The sequence below is a fragment of the Aptenodytes forsteri genome, unplaced genomic scaffold, assembly GCF_000699145.1.
Source record: "Aptenodytes forsteri isolate BGI_AS27 unplaced genomic scaffold, ASM69914v1 Scaffold192, whole genome shotgun sequence".
Classification (NCBI taxonomy): Eukaryota; Metazoa; Chordata; class Aves; order Sphenisciformes; family Spheniscidae; genus Aptenodytes; species Aptenodytes forsteri.
In genome coordinates this window covers 701,487-720,699 of record NW_008794891.1, presented here as the reverse complement: position 1 = coordinate 720,699, position 19,213 = coordinate 701,487, and the positions used below count along the sequence as shown (strand labels likewise).

Below are 19,213 nucleotides of genomic sequence, written 5' to 3'. Positions count from 1 at the left end.
CGGCCAGCGGCCAGGCCCACTCAAGCGCCCCCCCCCCGCCCCGTCCCCGCCCTGGGTGGCTGCACCCCCCCCCCCGCGTCCGAGTGTCCCCGCGGGTCCCCAGGGACCCCCGTTCCCCCACACCCTTTCGCCTCCTTGCTCTCGCTGTCGACACGAAGCCCTCGGAGAGCCGGCCGCCCCGGTCACACCCGACACCGGCTTCGCCCCTGCCGCAGGGAGGAATGATTCGGTTTCTCTCCGCAGTTGAGCGCAGCAGTTTTCTCCGCTGTCGGTGACCCCGAGCGACCCTCTCCTCCCCTCCCGCGGGGGTTGCGTTGGCAGCTTGTCCCCCAGACCCTCTGCCAGCTACAGCGAGAGCCCACCTGGCTCCTTCCGTCACTGGTCGATCTCCAGCCCCCCGCACGCGTGAGGGCGGTGGGGCTGCCATCCCTGCGCGGTATGTTCCCCGCTATTGATGTGGCTTAGCAGAAATGATTACGCTTGTGGGTGGGGTCTGTTTTCTCACCTAATGAAGCTGTCCTTCCCTCGTCTGCGAGCGAGCCGCTGGGCTTCTGGCAAAGCTGACTTTAGCCCTTCATTGGAGCACAGCTCCTGACCACGGTAGTTCCTTCAACATCACGAAAGAGACCTGTGCGTTTCCCTAGGCTTTCCTCTTTCTATGTAATCTACGCTGCGAGACAGGCCTTGTACCTAACATCCTTTCTCCCTAGGTTTATCAGAGCATTTTGTTGTTCTTCTCCTGAACACCGTCTTGTTTTGCAGATGAAGAGTTCGGGTCAGCAGCTTCTAACCTTCTTGGTGACTGACCCTGGCAATTTAAGAGGGTTCATGCCTCCGCTCTTTCTTGCAGTGCCCACTGATGTACCATGTGCAGATACCTACCACACTCTGGAAAAAAGAAAATCTTTTTTTGGGGGGGTGGGCTGTGAATTGGATCTGGCTTTTTGTGCTTGATGTGAATCCCTTAAGTGATTGGCCACACCGCTGTTCACCGAGGGTAGGAGAACATAGAGTATCAGTGCAAATCTTAGTGCTAGGTGTAAGTACGCTCCTGTGTACTTCCTCATCAATGTCAAAACGTCGCCCTAAAAATTGCAGCTCAGACTACAAGATGTAAAAAGACACTCTTGCAAGCCTTGGGTAGTTTGAAGTGAAAGAAAGTTATATTTGGGACAACTAAGTGTCAAGTCATAGTTGTTGCCTAAAAGCTCTTTGGGCCTCCACTCGGGATTTTGCTTAATTGTTTTGGGGGGGGGGTGTGTGACAGTCGCTTAATCTTGTCTCTTAACATTGCATACCTTGACTATGGAAGGCTGTATTTATTTTGCTGCCGTGGCTGTAGTGTAATTCTGCGCTGCTTGGCAAATTCTCGCCTGGATCACGTGGCGTTTGTTGCTTTCTGAGTTTGCTGGGAAGGTTTATTTCAATTCTGAAAGCTAAAAATAGTCAACGTCTTAGTTAAGAAGTCAGTGGATATATGGTGGCTTTTGCTCCAGAGAACTTGTCCATTTAGTGACTAGTGATTTCAGTAATTAGTTCTTGGTCTATACCACTGCAGTTTTTGAGCGTTCAAGCAGAATATCGTCAGGTTTAGTAGCAAGTGTGCACGTGCAGAGTTTGGAAGCATTTCTGAACAGTCAAACCAATTTAGACCAGTAGGTATTTATTTCTGGAGTACATAAAAGAAACTGTTTGTAGTGCAGGTACACTGGAAGGCAAACAAGTTTTATTTCGTAAATTCTGAACTAAATGTCTGGTTACAGTAGCTGTGAACACCACCTGATGACTGGCTGGTGTGTCAGAGTGTGTCAGACTTGCATCTTCACAGTGGCATTTACCAGACTTTGGGGGTACAAATAGGTTTTCCACGTGATGCTGAATTCCAGGTGCTTAACTGCCCAAAGATGGCTTAAAGGTATTGTTTCCTTAGTTCTTCTGAAAGTAATTGGTTAATGAGGAAACCTGGTGGGAAAGTGTCCTGTGCAAGCAGTGTCAGTTGAAAGGGAGACTGTACGTTGGCTCCTTTAAAAAGCAGCCCATCTGTGAAGGAAGAATCTTGGAACTGGGTTAAAACACCTGTCCACTTAGTTGTTCTCCGCATTATTACAACAAAGCGATTGAGTAATCTGTCTGAAAATATGTTAATCTCGAATTACCACCGGTAACTACGGTTTTTAGACTTTCTCAGGTTTTCCTCTGCTGCAGCAGTGACGGCAGCAATGGCAATCCAGGAACGTAACACGGAGCCCAAAAAGGTGCTTTGCGCGGTGGTACCTGCTGTGATAAATCCCACCACAGTAGCTGCACAACTTGGGCTGGTTTTGCAGCCGGAAGAGGAGAGTTTCAGGAAAAAACTCAGATGGAGTCTTTGACCTGTAACAACAAGGAAATGCTATTTCCAAAGTACTTGTGTACACAGTAGATGACATTGAAGGTGATTGGCTTATTGGCTGAATCTCTCCTTATATTTTAAAAAAAAAAAATACTTGGTAGCTTGTTAGCTCTGATTCATGCTTCTGTGTTTGCGCTGAGCTCCACCAAGAACCGGAGATAGTCAAACAAGTAAAATGTACAGTAGTACTGATGGCTGCAAGCAGGGACTGGTTCAGTCTTTCTAGTCTTTACAGGAAAAGATGGGTCTCAAAGAATATTGAAACTAGCCCGTGTATATAAAATACGAGTGGGGGGAAGTGTTTTAGTTCTATAAAATCAAAGGCTTGTCTGCATATGTAAGTGAAGATAAAATAATAACGTTAGTAACTTGCATTCACTTACTTTTATCTTTACACATTTTAAGGACTGATTAAGCATGATCCATGATGGCAGTTTGGATATAATTTACTGTCCATGTAATTCGATGTTAACCGAGTAAAATTTGACATTTGACTTTGAATCACTTCAATCTAATATTTCCTGCTAAAGCAGCAGTTAAGCTTTTGGATGTGATGAGGTGCCTGTGTGAATGATTTCATTACCCTGTCTAGAGGTACTATAAATAATCCAGATGGCTCTTCTGCAAGAATCCCTAAGTCATCGTAACCTCCCTGGAGAGAGCAGGGGCCTTGTCCTCAAATGCTATGTTGCTGTTTTCAGGTAGAAAGGGAATAAATTATAGAAGACTTAGTCTGTCACAAACCATTCTTATTTTTAATAGCTCTCCAGTAATGCTCTGGTGCAAAGATTGTTTTTATGGTATCTTCTTTTGAGAAATTGTGGTGACTTTTCAGTTGTGCTCTGCGGATACTCTACAGTTAGGTCAGGTCTGTCTGTGGTAGCTGTTCCTCTGGGCAGTGGTGTTGCTCCCTGGTGCTCCGAAGCACTGAGTACTGGAGGCTTCCCTTAAATGGACTGCTGCCTGGTCTCCCCTCTCCCCAAACGCTAGTAATGTTAGTAGTTTCTCTGCTGCCACTCGTGCTGCCAGCAGATTTTCTTTTATTTTTAATAATAAAAATGTTAGTATAAGTAGCTTCCAGCCAATGTCTACCTGAGATCTTAATTTTCCTTAGTAATTTTTTTTATTGGCATTCAACGTGTCAAGTTGATGACAGCTTGAACTGAACTGTCAAAAAATGATCTGTCAGAGCTCTGTGGGCACGCTTTGTGAAGCTGTTCAGGGTCAGCAGGTAGAGCGCTGGCCTTTGCTGCCTGGGCATAAGCAGGTAGAGAGGGCTGTTCTTGCAAGGATGTCTGTCTAAAAATATGAATGTCAAAACTGAACTCAGGCATGTAATTGCTATTGTTTGACTAAGTAAAATGCAGATTAAGGTGAGTCACAAAAAATGTTTTCCCATGAAATCTGACTACTTCTAGTAATGTGCTCAAGAGAACAAAGCGTATATAATCATTGTGAGGTACCCTCTAAATGCTACTGATGTAGGTAAAGCTTTCATGGATCTTAACCCATACTGAAGATGCAGTTGCGTTCGGTATTTCTGGTCTTTGCTCATGCTGACTGCAACTCTACAAATCCAAAGAGAGGGAGAAAAAGCAGGTTTGGTCACCCCATATTTTATTCTGAACGCAGCAAGGTCTTGATGTCAAAGCTATGCTAGGAGTGTGCAAAACTGTATTGTTTTAAATGCAAAGGTATATGAAAACTACTTTCTGATTAAATCCTTTTTTCCTCTTTTTTTAATTATTTATTTCTTTGGCCTTTATTAGAAGTGATTTTGAGTTGCTAAGCACTTGCTTTGGAATCATTGCATATGGGCACATTTAAGCAGTGAAATTTTTTAAAATCAGTCCTCAGATATCAAAAATAGTAAATATAGCAAGTTTCTTCGTACATCTTGTGAGGATTTGTTTGCCCATGATTGTGAGATATTAATATTGGGAAGGAAGGAGTCCCAGATAGAGAATGGGGAAAAACTTGGCAGACTGTGGGAGAACAAACTAGATGCAAATTATGTTTTGAATTGTGAAAATGCTTTTAGCTGTATGGTGGTTGCGATGAAGTTGGAAAAACAAGTAGTTTCTGGGGGCCAAAAAAAGAGTATTACTACAGGAGTTGAAAGTACGGGCTTGCTTTTTCTTTATATTTCTTTTCTGTCTCATATCTACAGCTTCGCTTGCAGGAGCGGCAACCAACTTTGAGTTTTGTTTACATTGTGCCCAGGCTGTGGGTTCAGTTCACATCTGACTCCTGGCATGGAGTAGGCGAATTAGTAAAAAACCAAACAACAAACCACCCCCACCCCCCCAACAAAAAACCCACCCCAACTCCTGTTCAGTCATTTCCATGACGTGGGGTCCAGAAATCATCAGGCAGCAGGAGATGCAAAAATCATTCCTATACATAGGTAACTGAGCTGTAAAACTTGCTGTCATGGGAAGTTTTGGAGGGGAAAATATAAATGGGTGCAGAATGAAAGTAGGAAATTGAAGTGGATCCATCGGTGGCTGTTAGACGTGATGATCTGGATGCGGTCTCGAGCTTGGGAATCCCCTCAGCTCTTGGTTGCTGGAGGTGGAACGAGTATTCTTTGGCCTGGAGAGAGTGGTTCTCCTCACCTCTGTCTGCTGGGACGCCCAGGAGAAGGGTTACAGAGCGAATTGGACTTATGGTGTGATATGGTGTGATTGAGGGTGTTTGGTTTTTGGTTGTTTTTTTTTTTTTTATCTAGGACCATGGATAATGAGCAGCAGTTTTGCTTACGCATGCCTTGCAGCACTGATAAGTGTGTGGATAGCTGTATGGTGAAGAGCTGAGCAACTGAGCTGGCTGGAAACTTTTTTTTTTAACATTGCTATTTTTTCAGCTGAGCTGGATCAGTTCCCTGATCTGACTTCTTATGTTACAGTATAAACCTGTAGTGGCAGAGTGCATAGGGCATCTGGGGACATGGAAGCACCAAATGGTTGGTACTCGTACTGAGAGGTTACTTGTGAAAATTCACTTTAGGGTTGCTGTTCTGTGCTAACAAAGCGCTTGGCAGCAGCGCCAGTGCCTAGTGTTCCCTCTTCCCTGCCCCCCGGTATGAAACAAACCCTAAACCGGGCTTGCTCTTCTCCCTGTGCTTCTGCTGTCACTGCCTCGGGGCAAACACAGTTGGTGAAGGTTGAGAACGCTGCTGAACTCCTTACTCGGGCACATACCTGTGTGGTGGCAGCACAGGACACGTAGCCCTGCTGCTCCTTTTTCTGTTTGTCCTTGCACTGACACGCTATTTATGTTCAGCTGAAACTAATAGGCAGCTGTTACCTAAATGTGCTAAGTATGATCAGAAGATGTGGAGACAAATGGGAAGGAGTGTGCAGAGGTTGGCTGCTCCAGTTAAGCCGGTGCTGTGTCCAGGAGGAGACCGAACTGTCGCTTCAACAGTAAGTGGCAAAGATAAAGAGTGGGTGAAGTCACTAACGTTTTCTAGGGTGAAGTGTTTCAGATTCAGGCCTGTAGCTTGTGACAGGCTGTCCGAATAATCCGTGGTCTGCTCTTGAATTTTACAAGACCAAACGAAATGCCTATTGACGTTGGTAGAAAACTTGCTCAGGAACCGATAAGCAGGGATGCAGCCTTCATTTTAGAAACCAAGGACTATTTTTTAGTGCCTTGTTGAGTCACAACTGGGGGGTGCAGAGAAGTGGTTTCCTCTTGACTTCCCTGATTTGCCTCTTTCGAAAGAAAAATCTGTTACTCCCCTCTCTTTATCCTGAGAAAATGCTTAATCTTTTCTACACTTAAAATTAATGTTGATATTTAATTAGAGAATCGGTTGAGAGTCTATTGATAAATACTTAACCAGGGGATAGAAAAAAAAAAAATCTGAAGTTGAAGGGTTTTTTTCAGCTTGTGCTAAGCAGATGTTGCTGCCTGTAGTCCAGCGGTGCTGCATGTGTGGGGTTTTGTCTTGGCAGGCCGCGCTCACTGTACCTGCTCCTGGCAGCCCTCGGGAGCAGGGTGTGGGCCACTTCCACCGTTCGGGTGGCAACAGCTTGCTCTTGTCCTCCTTTCTGGAGCTGTGGAAGGGCAGCGTGTTCTTGCTTGTTAGCGGCGGTGTGGAGGAAGGAGCAGGAGAATCTCGGGAAGAATGGTGGCTGGGAGCTGGCTGCTCCTGCCAGGAAACTTCATCCCGCCTGGGGTTGAGAAATGCCTGGAAAAGACATGGGTTGAGAGCAGGTTGCACGGATTCCCCTGGTAGCGGCAGCCGGTGCCTGTTTTTGCTACGTGACCTGATGACATGTGGAGAAGGGTTTTGTGTAACCCTTGCAAGGGGGTAAGGTACTTCAGAAACACTTTGTGAAGAATGGGCTTGTCAAATTCCCAGTGCTTTGGGAATTCCCTGTCTGGCCGTGGGGAAAGAGGAAAGAGACCAGAGTCTTGAATGTTTAGTCTTTCGGTACAACTTAACTGTGTGGGTTTTTCTCTTCTGTGTGGGTTTAACTAGAAGTCTTGTGTGGGTTTAACTAGAAGTCTCTGCATGTTTTTGTTCTTTTCTGTAGCTAAAACAACTCGAGGCTTTCTTTCCCACTGGATTTATACTGCGTAACCTGGAGAAATACCCATTCGTGTCTTGCATTTCCAAAATCTGACTTTAACGCTCGCTGAAAGAGGCCTGCTTGCTTGATTGCTGTTAAGCATGGAATATCTACACAGACATCCATACCTGTACAGCTTTTTCCTCAAGGATGCTTTTCAAACTGGTGTTCTTTCATATTTGGACTAATGATTAGCACTACAGGTACCAGATAGGCTGAAGCAGTTGTTGGATTGGGGGGAGTGCTGGAAACAGTCTCTTACCAGTAACGTGGGTCTGGTGTGGCGTGCTGCTTTATGTACTGGGAGTTCCTTTAGTACCGCAGTCTGACAGGGCTGTGATCAACATCGTCGAATCACGGAATGGTTTGGGTGGGAAGGGACCTCTAAAGGCCATCTAGTCCAACCCCCCTGCCGTGGGCAGGGACATCTGCAACTAGAGCAGGTTGCTCAGAGCCCCGTCCAGCCTGACCTGGAATGTTTCCAGGGATGGGGCATCCACCACCCCTCTGGGCAACCTGTGCCAGCCTCTCACCACCCTCAGTGTAAACAATTTCTTCCTTCTACCTAGTCTGAATTTCCCTTCTTTTAGCGTGTTACCTGTTCTTCCTCACCGGCAGATCTCACTGGCAGCTGACTTCCCTGTAGGTAACTAACTTGATTGCGCTTCTTAAACTATTTTACTATTGCAGATCTATAGTAAATGTCTGAACTTTGATAATTAAAAAAAGTTGAAAATGTTGGTAGCAGTATCCAGATGTTTCCAGCTCCTTAGGTAGCAATCTTAATTTCACACTTCCCAAGGCTCACTGCAGCCTGTGTCTTACCCTCTTCCCTTCCTTTTCTGAATGGGATTCCTCTAGCATAACTAGGTCCTTAAAAGCTGAACTCTCAGCATGGGCTAGCTGTCTAGGCTCCTTCTGTAATTGGGGCGAAGGAAAATAAGAAACTCCATCCATCTGAACGTGGCAGTACACATGCATGCCTCTCTGTCACTTTAGAGGAAGCTTAGATGTGTAGCTTAAATATAGCTGTCTAATTGTTGGTTAAATGAATCCCACCAGTGCTTCTGTTTCATTAAGCATTCTGTGAAATGCTTTAATCTCAACATAACTTTTTGATCTTGCCAATAAGCAACAAATTTTTTTTTTTTAGCTACTCAAGTTTCTGGCAAAAACAAAGATAACTACTGGCTAGTTCTTTGCGTTTTGTACTTAATGTTGGTATGTCTGGGACAGCATGGACCAGAAATGTGAGTTCTCTGGAAAGCCTGGTGCTTCTCATTCCTGGTTCAGTGAGCAGGAGTGGCGAACAGAAATGCTGGTGGTGTGCATGGAAGGGGGCTCAGAAACTCCACCTGCGAGTGCTAGACCGCTAGTGTCTGCTCTGTCGTGGTAGCTGTGTGCCACAGGGTACGTGTCCCAGCGTGCTTGAGGCCTTGACCCAGCCGGAGAACTAGGGGGGTGCGGCTGCCCAGGTTTGGGTCCCGGGCGTTCGCTGCGGTGCTGCCTGAGGCTGCTGCTGAGGGCAAGAAGCAGTGGACACAAGTCACAACAGGGAAAATTCAACCTGGGTATTAGGAAAAAAAAATGTGATGAAGGTGGTCTGCGACGGGAACAGAAATGCGGAGAGATGATGGGATTGCCATCCTTGGGGTAATGAAAATATTTCTAGAAGAGACCCCAGGCAACCTGAGTTAACGTGGCCCTGCTGTGGGGTGTTAGAAGTGCACACTCCGTGCTCCACAGCCTGCCTTAGTCTTGCTGTTGGTCCTGGGTGCCAAGACAGGACCTGGGTTGGGGGTCCCAATTCCCAGTGTGTGTCAGAGCTGCTGCTGGATATGATCAGAAGCACTACGGTCTGGAGAGATTCCTGCTGGAAGTCTCCTCCTGATCTTCAGAGCGTTAGACACTGGCCACCAGCTTTGTAAAGAGTTTCTAACAAAGTAGTTTCTTAAAAGGTAGAAGAAACAACTGATAAAGAGGGCATGTGATGTCTTGCTCAGAGCAAGTTCAGGTGCTCCTCATCTAGCTTTTGCAGGAGCTTCAGCACTGCTGCCAAACTCCGAGCAGGCACCTCTTTGGTCAGAGTTGCTGTCAGCATTGTGGTTTCTCACCCTGTAACTTACGGTGCTGCTGGTGCAGCTATTGGTAAAACTCTTCTTTAACCTCCATTCTTTCTGTGTAAATCCTGATGTCGTTTTGTAACATAGTCCCTTTCAATATCTAGTTGGATGCTTAGTTGCAGAGTAGATGTGGGATGCAGGGAGCTAGAGCAGGTCCTTTGCGGAGGCGGCATGGCTGACCGTGTAACCGCTCCTGGCTCCCTTCAGTGCAAAGGCAAATGGGTTTATTCCATGAGAATTGAAACCAGGAGTATCTGCGGTTGCCTTGCAAGTGAGCATCTATTCCCATTGTCTTGAGGCACAATGCCTTTTCACTGGAGCTGAGAGTTGGCAAGGTGCTAGCTTGAGGCTTTTTTCTTCTTGCAGATGAGGTGTAGCTAACCTTGTTGCAGCGTACAGCAAACTAAAGAATCCAAACAAGTCTTACGGCCTCCAGTGTTGCCTTGGGAGCGGCCAATGTTTTGGGGTAGCAATAACTTTTGATTCTAGACGTGTTGTGTGACATTCTTCCAGGTTTTTTCCCCATGCTTTCAAAGGTACATAATTCCTGTTTCTCAGGCTCTTTCTATACGTTCAATTTGAGTGTTGCGGTATCGGTAATAGCTGAAAAAGGTGATAAGACTTACTGACAAATGTGATGCTTCTGGGCAATATTGTAGCAATAAACCTTTTTTTTTTTTTTTCCTTCAATCTTTTTTCCTGCTAATTAGCTTGACAACACTACCGTTCATCATCCATCATCACTGGAGAACTTACAGAGGTTGGGTGGAAACATCTGGTGGTGTAATACTTGATCTCCTCCAAGAGTAGGGAGGTGGAGGAACTTTCATGGTCATGCTGAGCCATATAGCTCTGATGCTTGTGGTGTGGAAATTGTCTTCAGATTCCTAGAACTTGGTGTAAACCGAAGATAAATACCTGCTGCTGTGCTTTGACTCTGTGAAGTCTCTGTGTTTCTTGATGCTGAAGGGTTCATAATTAAAGCTTTTTATGAAACTTAGGTATTGGACTATATGTATAAGTTGACAGTAGCTGAAAACATCCTAAATCATATGGCAACTGCTTCAGTTAAATACGTATTGAATTGCAGAGATGTAGCACAAGCAACGGAGCTTCAAAGTTGAAGATACTATATTTAACACTAGAGACAATGCCATTCTTTGGAGTCTGTGTAGGAAATAATAGGTGTGTCCTTAACCAGCAATTTCATATTGAAAATTTTACACAGAAAGGGCTGGGTCACAGCTTATCGCCAACCCTCTTGTAAATGGGAATAATGCTTCGATAGCATTTTAGACTGCAGTGCTTGGTGCTTTAGTAATGTCAACATGTATCTAATGCCAACAATGACAAAACTTGCTGCTGTGGTGTAGTCTAGGTAGCTTGAGTTAGGGTGCTTTCATAAATAATGGTAATATTTTCTGTTTGTAATGAAAGAAACCTGGTTTTCCAGCAGTAAGTAGTCACTTAAAAGCACATGCCTTCTTTTCATACAAGTCACAACAGGGAAAATTCGACCTGGGTATTAGGGAAAAAAAAATGGGATGAAGGTGGTCTGCGACGGGAACAGAAATGCGGAGAGATGATGGGATTGCCATCCTTGGGGTAATGAAAATATTTCTAGAAGAGACCCCAGGCAACCTGAGTTAACGTGGCCCTGCTGTGGGGTGTTAGAAGTGCACACTCCGTGCTCCACAGCCTGCCTTAGTCTTGCTGTTGGTCCTGGGTGCCAAGACAGGACCTGGGTTGGGGGTCCCAATTCCCAGTGTGTGTCAGAGCTGCTGCTGGATACGATCAGAAGCACTACGGTCTGGAGAGATTCCTGCTGGAAGTCTCCTCCTGATCTTCAGAGCGTTAGATACTGGCCACCAGCTTTGTAAAGAGTTTCTAACAAAGTAGTTTCTTAAAAGGTAGAAGAAACAACTGATAAAGAGGGCATGTGATGTCTTGCTCAGAGCAAGTTCAGGTGCTCCTCATCTAGCTTTTGCAGGAGCTTCAGCACTGCTGCCAAACTCCGAGCAGGCACCTCTTTGGTCAGAGTTGCTGTCAGCATTGTGGTTTCTCACCCTGTAACTTACGGTGCTGCTGGTGCAGCTATTGGTAAAACTCTTCTTTAACCTCCATTCTTTCTGTGTAAATCCTGATGTCGTTTTGTAACATAGTCCCTTTCAATATCTAGTTGGATGCTTAGTTGCAGAGTAGATGTGGGATGCAGGGAGCTAGAGCAGGTCCTTTGCGGAGGCGGCATGGCTGACCGTGTAACCGCTCCTGGCTCCCTTCAGTGCAAAGGCAAATGGGTTTATTCCATGAGAATTGAAACCAGGAGTATCTGCGGTTGCCTTGCAAGTGAGCATCTATTCCCATTGTCTTGAGGCACAATGCCTTTTCACTGGAGCTGAGAGTTGGCAAGGTGCTAGCTTGAGGCTTTTTTCTTCTTGCAGATGAGGTGTAGCTAACCTTGTTGCAGCGTACAGCAAACTAAAGAATCCAAACAAGTCTTACGGCCTCCAGTGTTGCCTTGGGAGCGGCCAATGTTTTGGGGTAGCAATAACTTTTGATTCTAGACGTGTTGTGTGACATTCTTCCAGGTTTTTTCCCCATGCTTTCAAAGGTACATAATTCCTGTTTCTCAGGCTCTTTCTATACGTTCAATTTGAGTGTTGCGGTATCGGTAATAGCTGAAAAAGGTGATAAGACTTACTGACAAATGTGATGCTTCTGGGCAATATTGTAGCAATAAACCTTTTTTTTTTTTTTCCTTCAATCTTTTTTCCTGCTAATTAGCTTGACAACACTACCGTTCATCATCCATCATCACTGGAGAACTTACAGAGGTTGGGTGGAAACATCTGGTGGTGTAATACTTGATCTCCTCCAAGAGTAGGGAGGTGGAGGAACTTTCATGGTCATGCTGAGCCATATAGCTCTGATGCTTGTGGTGTGGAAATTGTCTTCAGATTCCTAGAACTTGGTGTAAACCGAAGATAAATACCTGCTGCTGTGCTTTGACTCTGTGAAGTCTCTGTGTTTCTTGATGCTGAAGGGTTCATAATTAAAGCTTTTTATGAAACTTAGGTATTGGACTATATGTATAAGTTGACAGTAGCTGAAAACATCCTAAATCATATGGCAACTGCTTCAGTTAAATACGTATTGAATTGCAGAGATGTAGCACAAGCAACGGAGCTTCAAAGTTGAAGATACTATATTTAACACTAGAGACAATGCCATTCTTTGGAGTCTGTGTAGGAAATAATAGGTGTGTCCTTAACCAGCAATTTCATATTGAAAATTTTACACAGAAAGGGCTGGGTCACAGCTTATCGCCAACCCTCTTGTAAATGGGAATAATGCTTCGATAGCATTTTAGACTGCAGTGCTTGGTGCTTTAGTAATGTCAACATGTATCTAATGCCAACAATGACAAAACTTGCTGCTGTGGTGTAGTCTAGGTAGCTTGAGTTAGGGTGCTTTCATAAATAATGGTAATATTTTCTGTTTGTAATGAAAGAAACCTGGTTTTCCAGCAGTAAGTAGTCACTTAAAAGCACATGCCTTCTTTTCATTGAGTTGTAAAAGGCAGCTCGTAGACTGTTGCACCAGAGAAAACATTTAAAAGTCCAAATGCAGTAACTACCCGGCCCTCATAAAACTGCATTCACTTAAAATCTTCAAAAAACTTCAGACATACTGTGAAGAGTGTAAAGCATTACAAGCTTTCATTTCTCAAATATTGATAGCGACTGCATCATGCAAACAAATGTCAAAATCTATTTGGAAACAATTGGAGAATCTCTGACTCCTCAGTTTTGCTGTTAAAAGTTTGAAATCCTTGTATAGTACCTCTGAGGGTAGAGGTAGTATATTTCAGTGTATTTCGTGTCTTTCATCTGCTGGTGTGGCTCAAACTAATCAAATATAGGTGTGTGGGTTCAACGGAAAGTGTACATTCCAGCAAGTTGCCTGGTCTGAAAATGTAAGTGATGGTCTCTCCTTCCTTTCTTTGGTAGTTCTAGAAGCAAGGAGTTTCAATTATCGAAACAAGAAGTAACTGCTCTGAGTTTCTGCGCTGCAGTAAGTCATCGTTACGGAAGCTGGGAAGGCAGAGAGCTTCTGGGCTCTTCTTGAGCTTCTAACTATTTATAACGGGTTGACGGGTTGAATCTTTTTAATGACCTCTGAGACACAGTACCTGCCTCTTTGGTAAAGCTAATGCTTTTCCTGAATGAATCTACTTCCCTTTGTTTATGTTGTTACCTGTCTTGTCAACCTGCTGAGTATAAATTAGCCAGGGTAAGTGTTAACCTGAATTTTATTGTTATGTAACTTGAGGACAAAATTACTGTAACAGGAAGTAGTGACAAATTTTCTGTTTCATAAATAGAAGCAGTTTACGTGGAAAGCAGATTCATGTACTGTATTTATTTTCTAGCTAACAAATACAGCATAAGTAGGCTAAGACGTGTGAAAAATGATATAATCGGCTGTAATTGTACTTGAACATACTTAGCACGCATCCTTGGTGGTTTAGAGTAGAATTCCAATTAGTTGTGAATTTGTGTGTGGACTGTTGGCTTTCTGGAGTCCAGACCTTTCCCTGCCATGATTTTAAGTATGGGACCTAATGGGCTTCACTGACAACGGGATTCACAGGGAGATACGGCTGCTTCATGTGATGCCCTCTCTAAAAATATGCGCTGGTAAAGGCGGCTGGCAGTACTCTGCTACTTGGGCCAGAAGTTTACTGAGTATATTAGAAAATGAAAGATGTAATGGCAGAGAATTAAATCAGCCCTCAAACCTGGAATTAGCTGACACTAAGCAGAGATTATTGCTGCATGGGAACAACTCTGAAGTAAGTACTGTTTCTTGCTAGCAGATTCATGTACTGTATTTATTTTCTAGCTAACAAATACAGCATAAGTAGGCTAAGACGTGTGAAAAATGATATAATCGGCTGTAATTGTACTTGAACATACTTAGCACGCATCCTTGGTGGTTTAGAGTAGAATTCCAATTAGTTGTGAATTTGTGTGTGGACTGTTGGCTTTCTGGAGTCCAGACCTTTCCCTGCCATGATTTTAAGTATGGGACCTAATGGGCTTCACTGACAACGGGATTCACAGGGAGATACGGCTGCTTCATGTGATGCCCTCTCTAAAAATATGCGCTGGTAAAGGCGGCTGGCAGTACTCTGCTACTTGGGCCAGAAGTTTACTGAGTATATTAGAAAATGAAAGATGTAATGGCAGAGAATTAAATCAGCCCTCAAACCTGGAATTAGCTGACACTAAGCAGAGATTATTGCTGCATGGGAACAACTCTGAAGTAAGTACTGTTTCTTGCTAGAGCTTCATTTCCTTTTTTTTTTTTTTTTTCCTTACTACCTTGTGAATAAAAACCTTATTGTCTCTTTTGTCTCTTGGTATGCATAAAATATCACTAAAATAGTTCCTTTGTTAATTTTCTTTTGTTTTGTTTGTGGGAGCCTTGTGTAAGGTTTAGCTGCTGGAATAACAAAATGATAAAGTTTCTTTTTTCTGGAAGAAGTAACTGCTTGTGTTGAAACTGTGCGTGGTCTCACAGACCTAAGTGGCAGCGTAGGTGGTGTCAACAGGAAGCTTTAGTTTTCTTTCTGAGCAGAGGGGTTTTTTACATGTAAATTTGAACTGTACTTTCACGTGACTTCTGAAACTCCTTCCCTGGAGAGAATGTGGTTAAGTGAAGAGAGATCCTGTGGGACCCTCACCGGTTGATCCGCTTGCTTTCTATGGCCACCTCAGATCTTTCTGTGCAGCGTGCTATATTGAGGACTGTCTAACACGTATACCTAGACTCCACTAGGCAAAAGTCGCATTAATGCTTATAAATGAGATGAAGGCAGCTGGGGGAGGAGAGGATGAGAAGGCTTCATAACTGGTTCTGGCCTGAGAAATGGCTTCTGTCCCTGTTGTACGTTACTTGCACCAAAGTGAGACTCTCTGAACCTTCGTCATTGTCTGGGATCTCAATTTTAGTCTGCTTGGCATGAATGGCAGGTAGACTCACTGCACTCAAAATTCATGGCAGCTGTGCTTTGAACATGTCTACTGAATTGATGCTTAAGTTAAATGTGCCAGATTCTTAACCATTGGAAATGGCTGTCACTTGATGTCCAGAACCTAGTGCCTGCATCCATTTTATTGGGAAATGGTCCTTGCCCTAGTTATCTCCTGAACTTTGCCCAGGCCCTGATATGGAGAGTGCTAGCTCCCAAATCAAAACCGTGAGATCAAAACCATGCCACAAACATGTAGCCCACTGGCTGAAGTTCTGGTCCTGGGAACTTCCCTTGCCATCAGCTGACTCGCTGCTGGATGTGGCCATAGCATGCTGTTCAGCATTTAATACCCTGGAGGGTTCACGGGCATAGCTGCGGCAGTTAAAGAGCTCGGCCAAAGTCCCCTACCCTGCTGCTTTGCCAGAGGTAGAAAACCATGTTGTTCTCTTGTACTGCCTCAGCCGTCTCCGTCGATTTAAATCACCAGTGGTGCATTTGTTAATCACCCAAAAGCGTGGCTTGAATTGCTGAGGCATGAATGCCTGTGCCATTGTCACTCCCTCTGAATGTGGAGGAGGACATGATGCCTCTCAAGGAAAGGTTACTAGAAACCAGGTTGTTTTGAGCTCTTGCAGATTTAGCTTTAGTTTGTTAAGACACCTTTCCCTACAGACCTCCAGTCAGGCACCTCTAATTAACGTTTTTAGACCTCCAGTCAGGCACCTCTAATTAACGTGTTTAAGATCATAGAATCATTGAGGTTGGAAAAGACCTCTAAGAACATCGAGTCCAACCGTCAACCCAACACCACCATGTCCACTAAACCATGTCCCTAGGTGCCTCATCTGCACGTCTTTTAAATACCTCCAGGGAGGGGGACTCCACCATTTCCCTGGGCAGCCTGTTCCAATGTTTCACCACTCTTTCAGTAAAGACATTTTTCCTCACGTCCAATCTAACCCTCCCCTGGCGCAACTTGAGGCCGTTTCCTCTCGTCCTATCGCTTGTTCCTTGGGAGAAGAGACCGACCCCACCTCGCTACAACCTCCTGTCAGGTGGTTGTAGAGAGCGATGAGGTCTCCCCTCAGCCTCCTTTTCTCCAGGCTGAACAACCCCAGTTCCCTCAGCCGCTCCTCATAAGACTTGTTCTCCAGACCCCTCACCAGCCTCGTTGCCCTTCTCTGGACACGCTCCAGCACCTCGACATCCTTCTTGTAGTGAGGGGCCCAAAACTGAACACAGGGTTCGAGGTGCGGCCTCACCAGGGCCGAGTACAGGGGCATGATCACTTCCCTACTCCTGCTGGCCACACTGTTTCTGATACAGGCCAGGATGCCATTGGCCTACTTGGCCGCCTGGGCACACTGCCGGCTCACGTTCAGCCGGCTGTCGACCAACACCCCCAGGTCCTTTTCCGACAGGCAGCTTTCCAGCCACTCTTCCCCAAGCCTGTAGCGCTGCATGGGGTTGTTGTGGCCGAAGGGCAGGACCCGGCACTTGTCCTTGTTGAACCTCATACAGTTGGCCTGGGCCCATCGATGCAGCCTGTCCAGGTCCCTCTGCAGAGCCTTCCTACCCTCGAGCAGATCAACACTCCCGCCCAACTCGGTGTCATCTGCAAACTGACTGAGGGTGCACTCGATCCCCTCATCCAGATCATCGATATTGAACAAGACTGGCCCCAAAACTGAGCCCTGGGGAACACCGCTCGTGACCGGCCGCCAACTGGATGTAACTCCATTCACCACAACTCTCTGGGGCCGGCCGTCCAGCCAGTTTTTGACCCAGCGCAGAGTCCACCTGTCTAAGCCGTGAGCCGCCAGCTTCTCTAGGAGAATGCTGTGGGAGACGGTGTCAAAGGCCTTGCTGAAGTCCAGGTAGACACATCCACAGCCTTTCCCTCATCCACTAGGCGGGTCACCTGGTCATAGAAGGAGATCAGGTTGGTCAAGCAGGACCTGCCTCTCATGAACCTGTGCTGGCTAGGCCTGATCCCCTGGTTGTCCCGCTCATGCCTTGTGAGCGCCCTCAAGATGAACCGCTCCATAACCTTCCCCGGCGCCGAGGTCAGGCTGACAGGCCTGCAGTTCCCCGGATCCTCCTTCCGGCCCTTCTTGTAGATGGGCGTCACATTGGCAAGCCTCCAGTCGTCCGGGACCTCCCCCATTAACCAGGACTGCTGATAAATGATGGAGAGCGGCTTGGCGAGCACCTCCGCCAGCTCCCTCAGCACTCTCGGGTGGATCCCATCCGGCCCCATAGACTTGTGAGCGTCCAGGTGGCGTAGCAGGTCATTGACTGGTTCCTCTTGGATTACGGGGGGTTCATCCTGCTCGCCGTCCCTGTCTTCCAGCTCGGGGGGCTGAGTACCCTGAGGATAACTGGTCTGCCTGTTAAAGACTGAGGCAAAGAAGGCATTGAGTACCTCAGCCTTTTCCTTGTATATACAAGATACTCATGTATCTTAGTTTCTCCCTTGGAGGAGTCGTCATCTTCACTTTACAGGAAAGTTGCATTTTCTACTCATCTTTGCAAATAAACGTCATCACTAGCTTTTTAGTTTACAGACCAATATCTAAATGTATGCAGTAGATGGAGTAAGGGAGCGGGAACTTGAGAGAGATGTAAAATTCTTAGTTAATCGCTGTCCATGTCATAGTTGAATGAGGCAGTGCCATTTTAAAATGCCTTCCAAGCGGGTACATGTGATGGGACCTCAACTCTGACTGTGTGCTGAATGGTACTGGTGCCTTTCTGACCTTCTGATTATTTGGATTTGCTGTTTTAATTCCAGGTATAGGGATGAACAGCACTTCATGTTGTAATCGATCTATTAAACATCTGAACAATGCCACTTGAGGAGGAGCAGCTTCATGGAATTCTTGACATGTTGATACTGTTCGCTTCCTTACAGCCTTGTGGCTTCTGGGACCTAAATGCGTGGACATAATTTGTATTTAAAAAAAAAGAAAAGTCTTACTGCTTGTGTTCCAGCTAATATAAAGAGTTACGTCTGCAAATATCCAGTGCATAGTGGCAAGGTAACAGTCTTCTCTCTCTTGGAGGGGAGTAAAGTGGAACAAAAGAGATCTCAAGAGTTGTTTCTGAAGATGATTGATTTTTTTAAAATATAGGTGACAAGAATAGTGGAGGGGTGGAAGGTCACAGTTGCTCTGTAGGTGCAGCAACCTGGTGTATGGAGAGCAGACAATTCACAACACCTCGGTCTCCTTGAATATTTGATTTTTTATTTTTTATTTTTAATACTGGCCCCAAGTGCTCTTAAAGAATTTCTGGTAGCAGTATTGACTTCTGTGATGATTTACTCCAGAATTAACATGTAGGTGTTAGCTAGTGATTTTAATATAAATCTCTGAAGAATGATCTGTTGAGGAGGTTTCAAGTGAAGCTAGTAATGAGAGAAAATTTTTGGTGCACTAGAGGGCTGTAGTCTTGACCTAGATTTAATACACATCCTTGAAACGAATTGATGCACAAAGGAAGCTTGCAAGCTCGCAACTTGACTGCTGCTTTGAAGGGAAACAGGAGCACTTCAAAAAGAATTTCAAGTTGGGAAAGTGCCCTTCACTCTTGCAGTTCTGAATCCGGTAATTCTGAACGTTTGCTGTTCATCTCTGAACTGGCTGGTGGCTGCGGGTGGAATATGAGGCAGACTGCTTGGAAAACTCCGGCGAGGCAATTGCAGATGGGGAAGCAGCAGTGCAGCGTGAGGATCCCCCGTTTCTGCAAACAGTGAAGATGTGAATGAATTCACAGTATGCGGCCTTTCCCAGATAAGAGGTCAGGCTGGATAACAATGGCCTTCTATTGTCTGGGGGGGATTAAGCCAGATATTTGGGGGGATATAAGCCACAGGACTGGATTTGTCACCAAAATGAATATTCAGCTGAGTCCCCCATATCAGTTAGTCAGTGTTGATTTGCATGAATCAAATGTCCCTGCAACGCTGAGTCTTACTGCAGTTGCTTGTTTGTTCGTGATGTGTGGCAGCATTTGAAGGCACAACAAATGCAGGCATCTAGAATGGAAGAATGTAGGTCACACTAAGAAGCTG

At 45.3% G+C, this 19,213-nt stretch overlaps 1 protein-coding gene across 1 annotated transcript in view; it reads left to right on the top strand.

Annotated features, from left to right (window-relative positions):
- The window catches only part of RAB10 (RAB10, member RAS oncogene family), a 57,344-nt gene that overhangs the window by 7,257 nt on the left and 30,874 nt on the right, over nucleotides 1-19,213 (top strand). Inside the window, exon 3 of the mRNA XM_019470967.1 lies at nucleotides 515-630. Within this exon, the coding sequence (XP_019326512.1) occupies nucleotides 515-630 (116 nt within the window). The remainder of the gene's footprint in view (nucleotides 1-514; nucleotides 631-19,213) is intronic.